Source organism: Mandrillus leucophaeus, unplaced genomic scaffold (assembly GCF_000951045.1).
Source record: "Mandrillus leucophaeus isolate KB7577 unplaced genomic scaffold, Mleu.le_1.0 Scaffold375, whole genome shotgun sequence".
Taxonomy (NCBI): Eukaryota; Metazoa; Chordata; class Mammalia; order Primates; family Cercopithecidae; genus Mandrillus; species Mandrillus leucophaeus.
Genome location: NW_012103976.1, coordinates 599,872 through 604,780, shown reverse-complemented (window position 1 = coordinate 604,780; position 4,909 = coordinate 599,872). Strand labels below are relative to the sequence as shown.

Sequence of the window (4,909 nt, the reverse complement as noted above, 5' to 3'; positions counted from 1 at the left end):
AATAAACAATAACATATATGAAACTACCGATTACATTTTTAAATGTTTTCTAATAATTTCTAAAAGGTACCATAGTCAAAGCATTTCAGAAAATATTAAATAATTAAATGAATCATTATAACAACATTCTACAAGAAAAACAGGGAGGATACTCTAAGAAATACTTTTCTTTATGAATGAATAACTTAAGAACATTAGAGTTGATATTATGAACATATACTATTAGAATTCCAATAGTGCTATATCCAGATAAATTACCTTTAAGCATAATTTGAAGGAATAAACAAAACCTTCAAAATCATGGACCTCCTACTATTAGAAATGATATGTGGATCAAAAACGAATGTAAGCAATAGGCAGTATCAAATATTTTTAAATATTCAATCAAAAAGCTATGAGAGAATCTTTTATAGGTGATAAAAATGTTCTGTATCTTGATTATGGTTGTTGTTTCACAGGTGTATAAAACTGTCAACCCTATCAATATGAACACTTTGAATGGGTGCAGTTTATTACCATTCATAAATTATTCCGCAATAAAGTTGACCTGAATAAAGAAAGAAAATAGGCCCATGTCACTATAGAAGAAAAAATAGGATGTAAGGTGGGTGCAAAGAAAATATAAAGGACTGGCCAGGCATGGTGGCTCATGTCTGTAATCCCAGCACTTTGGGAGGCCGAGGCAGGCGGATCACTTGAGGTCAGGAGTTTGAGACCAGCCTGGACAACATGGCGAAATCCTGCCTCTATTAAAAATACAAAAATTAGCCCGGTGTGGTGTCAGGCGCCTGCAATCCCAGCTACTTGGGAGGCTGAGACAGAATTGCTTGAACCCAGAAGGTGGAGGTTGCTGTGAGCCAAGATCGCACCACTGAGGATAGAGTGAGACTCTGTCTCAAAAAAAAAAAAAAAAGACAAAACAGAAGGAGACACTTCGGTTGTAATTTAAAATATTTATAAACTATTTGAAAAATAGCACGAAGAATAAAAATACTATGATCTTTTTATATTTAAAACTCTCTATGATGAAAAGTATAAAAATATAAGGGTACAAATTAAAAAATAAGAGATACTACCACTAAAAATTGGAAACCGAGTAGTCTAATATTACAGAGCATAATATTATTTAAAAAACACAAAGGTACAATATAGAAAACATTATAAAGTGTAATTTGAGGAAAGGCATTACATTATGGAGACTAAAAGATGAGAAAAGGAAATAAAAAAGTTAAAGAAAAAGAAGGGTCAAACAAAATCAACCACTGAGGAATAAAGTAAATATATGCCAAAAATGTGAAATGGCCATTAATAATTAGTATATACTATATAATTATTTAAATATTGTCAAATTAACAAATATCTAAATATTGGATTGAGAGACAATAAACATGCCAATAATATCTGATAGGTTAGTAAGAATATCAAAATTTAGACAAGACCAGAAAAGATAAAATTTTAGAGAAACAAGAAATTAACTAGTCCTGCAAACTGATGATGCAAGTAGGCTGTGATTAATCTATAGAATATGCATTAATGATTCTTCCTAGAATCCCTGTTGATGTCAATGGTTCCAGGAGACACTTAGAGATAGAAGCTTGCTCTTAAAATGTGAAGGTAGTAGACGTAATCATGATTGGCCCTTAGGAGGAAACTGTTCTATGTACTACTCCAAAACTAGATGACTGAGGGTCATTAAGTCAAAATGCTGATTCTGCTGCCAAATTGTAAGTTTACAACTGCTTTCATTAAAAGACCTAAAATTATACATATTTTCCCAGAATTGTTTTAAGGCTATGCATAAATCAGAATTAAGCTGGGTCTTTAGCAGGCACAGCTTTAGTGTGAAATTAATCCTAAGGCTTCGTACTAAAAGAAAATTCCTCCTAGATTTCTAGAATATTATAGAATTGAAAGGTTTATCACAATTCTACATAGTTAGCTCTGTACTGGCTAGACCAAAATATAAATGCTCTAAAGTCAATTGAACAATATTAATAAATCATTATCCAAAGAAACACAAAGATATCTAAAATTTTTTAAAATAAGGATTATATTTATACCCAAATTTCCTACAGGGCATTATGGATTAGATATCTATACATTTTGTAGACCTAATAATTTTTGAAAGTTTACTTTATAGCGGGAACTATGCCAAAATCTAGCCATTATACAACACCTGTAGGCGACTTGTCATATCTTGACAGCAGTTGCTCATTGCTTGAACATCTTCACTTATGCTTTCAAGTTCCTGAAAAGGAGAAAAGTAACATCACACATCATATATACAGTAAGAAAAAGGTTCTCTTCTCTTAGCTAAATCGTTATTTTAGTTACATAAATTTTCTTTTGGTCAAGGCATGACAAGAGATCCCATATTTAAAAATGGAAATGATTAAAAATAATAACATCTAGTATTAGAAAAACTGTAAAGAAAATAGTCCATTCCTTTTAGAGAATATGACCACAGGAAAATGGCAAATGCTTTATAAAACTGAATATCCCTTTATTCCTAGTGTTATTCAACTGCAGTTATTCTTATTGATGTTCAAATAGTCCTATGTTTGGCCAGTAGAAGAATCCTCTTCATATTAGCTCCAAAGTCCTTTTGACATTTATCCAGTCATCTCAGATAGCATCTTTGCTTTCTGATACTGAAACGATTGTTCCTTTTAGTAGGAAATGATGTTTAAAAGAGCCAGGCATGGTGGCACACACCTGTATTCCCACTTACTTGGGAGACTAAGGTGCGAGAATTGAGTGAGCCCAGGAGTTCAATGCTATAGTGTACTATGATCACACCTGGGAACAGCCACTGCACTCCAGCCTGGGCAACATAGCAAGATTCCATCTCTAATGTAATTAAAAAAAAATCCTTTCCAAATGATTAGTCTTCAGTCAATAAAAACCTACCAAGGTGTTAAAACAATCTATTTTTATTGAACACTCATTGAAACCATGTGCAACACTTCCATAACTCGCAGAGAAATATATTAATATTATAATGTATTAATAGTTAATAAAATATTACATAATAAATAAGATATAATAACATAAACAAAATCTATTTTCACTCTGGTGAGTGGACTACACTCTCAAGTATGATGAATCATTATTAATACATTGAAGTTACTGATATTAATCTGAAATTTTTGTATTTTAGGATATAGTAAAAGTAACTCAATTCTAATTAATCTCCAATAGAGAAGTTGTTATCCAAGAGAGGTTTATTCAATGAGGGGATATTTCTATTGGAAAGCCATTCAGGGAAATGTTAATGTTTTTGTTAAAAAAGCTAAAATTCCTAAGATAATCTTCTAGAACAATGTTGCAACTTTCTAAGAATTAGTATTTGTGGAAGTCACAGATTCATAAATCACATTAATACAAATAAAGACCCAAATGCAGCAAGAGAAATTAGCTAGTTTTCTATTTGGGCATAGTATACGAATAGCAAATATATCAATCTAATTCAAAAAAATACTTAGCACAGAGCCAGGTATAACAGTAAGTTCTCAACATATGCTAAATGAAAAGAGTTTACATACCTCCTTCACTTCCTTGAAAATGCTTACAAATTCTTCATTGATGGCTAAACTTTTACGTTCAATATCTCCACGTAAATTTCTTCGAGTTCTCAGACTATTTTCAACAAAAAAGGTTGAAAGTGCCTTGAGAGCTTCTAACATCTCCTATACAATTGGTAACAGAAGATAGTTACTGGAACTAATTTTTAAATGTTTTCCTAATCTCAAGGCAAAATGTAATGAAATCATTTTCAAATGATTTGTTTTCATTAAACAATCCAAAAAATATTGAAGGACCTTCAAATTACTGAAGCATGCTTATTTCCAGAACATAATAAGGGTCTACTTACTTGTGTATAGTGTTATATATACAAGATTATTCATTGCAGAATTGTTTGGAATTGCAAAGACTAGAAATAATCTAAATGTCCATCTAAAAGGGATTGGTTAAATAAATTATGATATACCTATTTACAAAAAAAAATCTTTATGCACTTACATAGTATAAGCTTTGAGATATGGTAACTGAAACATCAAGGCATAGAAACAGTTATAATACCAACAGTTAAAAACTTAAAAGGAATATATACATGCATATTTACTTGCGTATACCTAGTTTACACATATATAATGTACACATTAACTATCTCTGGAACGATCTATTTAAGAATAAGTACTGGAAGCCTCCAGGCTAGAAACTGAATAATTGGAAGCAGAATTTGGAAGAACTTAAAGGGGAAGGCCTCTCTGAGGTGACTTTGACCTGAGGCCTCAGTGGTAGGCAACAGCCAGTCATGGAGACAAAGCCTTCCACAGAGAGAGCACACAGTGAGTACAAAGACCCTAAAGTGGTAGAAGGAAGGCCACTATGACTGAAGCTATGAGAAATTATTACGATTTTAGGCAGGGGAGTAATATAATACGATTTATATTTATAAAAGTTTATTCAACTTTGTAAGGGTAATGAATGGTAGAGGGGTACAAGAAAGGAGGTAGGTAAGAGAAAAAAATTAAATAATCCAAGTATGGTTTGATAGTGGCTTAGACCAAGATGGCAGTAGTACAAACGAAAAAGAGATATTCCAAAACATGGCACAGTGGCTTACATCTGTAATCCCAGCAGTTCGGGAGGTCAAGTTGGGAGGATAGTTTGATGCCAGGAGTTCAAGACCAGCCTGGGTAACATAATGAGGCCCTATCTCTACAAAAAATCAAAAAATTCGCCAGGTATGGTGGCATGTGCCTGTAGACCCAGCTACCTGGGAAGCCGTGGCAGGAAGATCGCTTGAGCCCGCAAGATCGAGGCTGCAGTAAAGCCGCGTTCTCTCCACTGGACTCTAGCCTGGGTGACAGAGTGAGACGTGGTCTCAAAAAAAAAAAAAAAA

General features: G+C 33.0%; 1 protein-coding gene across 1 annotated transcript in view; it reads right to left on the bottom strand.

Annotated features, from left to right (window-relative positions):
- The window catches only part of COG6 (component of oligomeric golgi complex 6), an 82,620-nt gene that overhangs the window by 75,356 nt on the left and 2,355 nt on the right, over positions 1–4,909 (bottom strand). Inside the window, exons 2-3 of the mRNA XM_011990262.1 lie at positions 3,546–3,689; positions 2,177–2,248 (exon numbers count right to left, since the gene is read on the bottom strand). Of these exons, the coding sequence (XP_011845652.1) occupies positions 2,177–2,248; positions 3,546–3,689 (216 nt within the window). The remainder of the gene's footprint in view (positions 1–2,176; positions 2,249–3,545; positions 3,690–4,909) is intronic.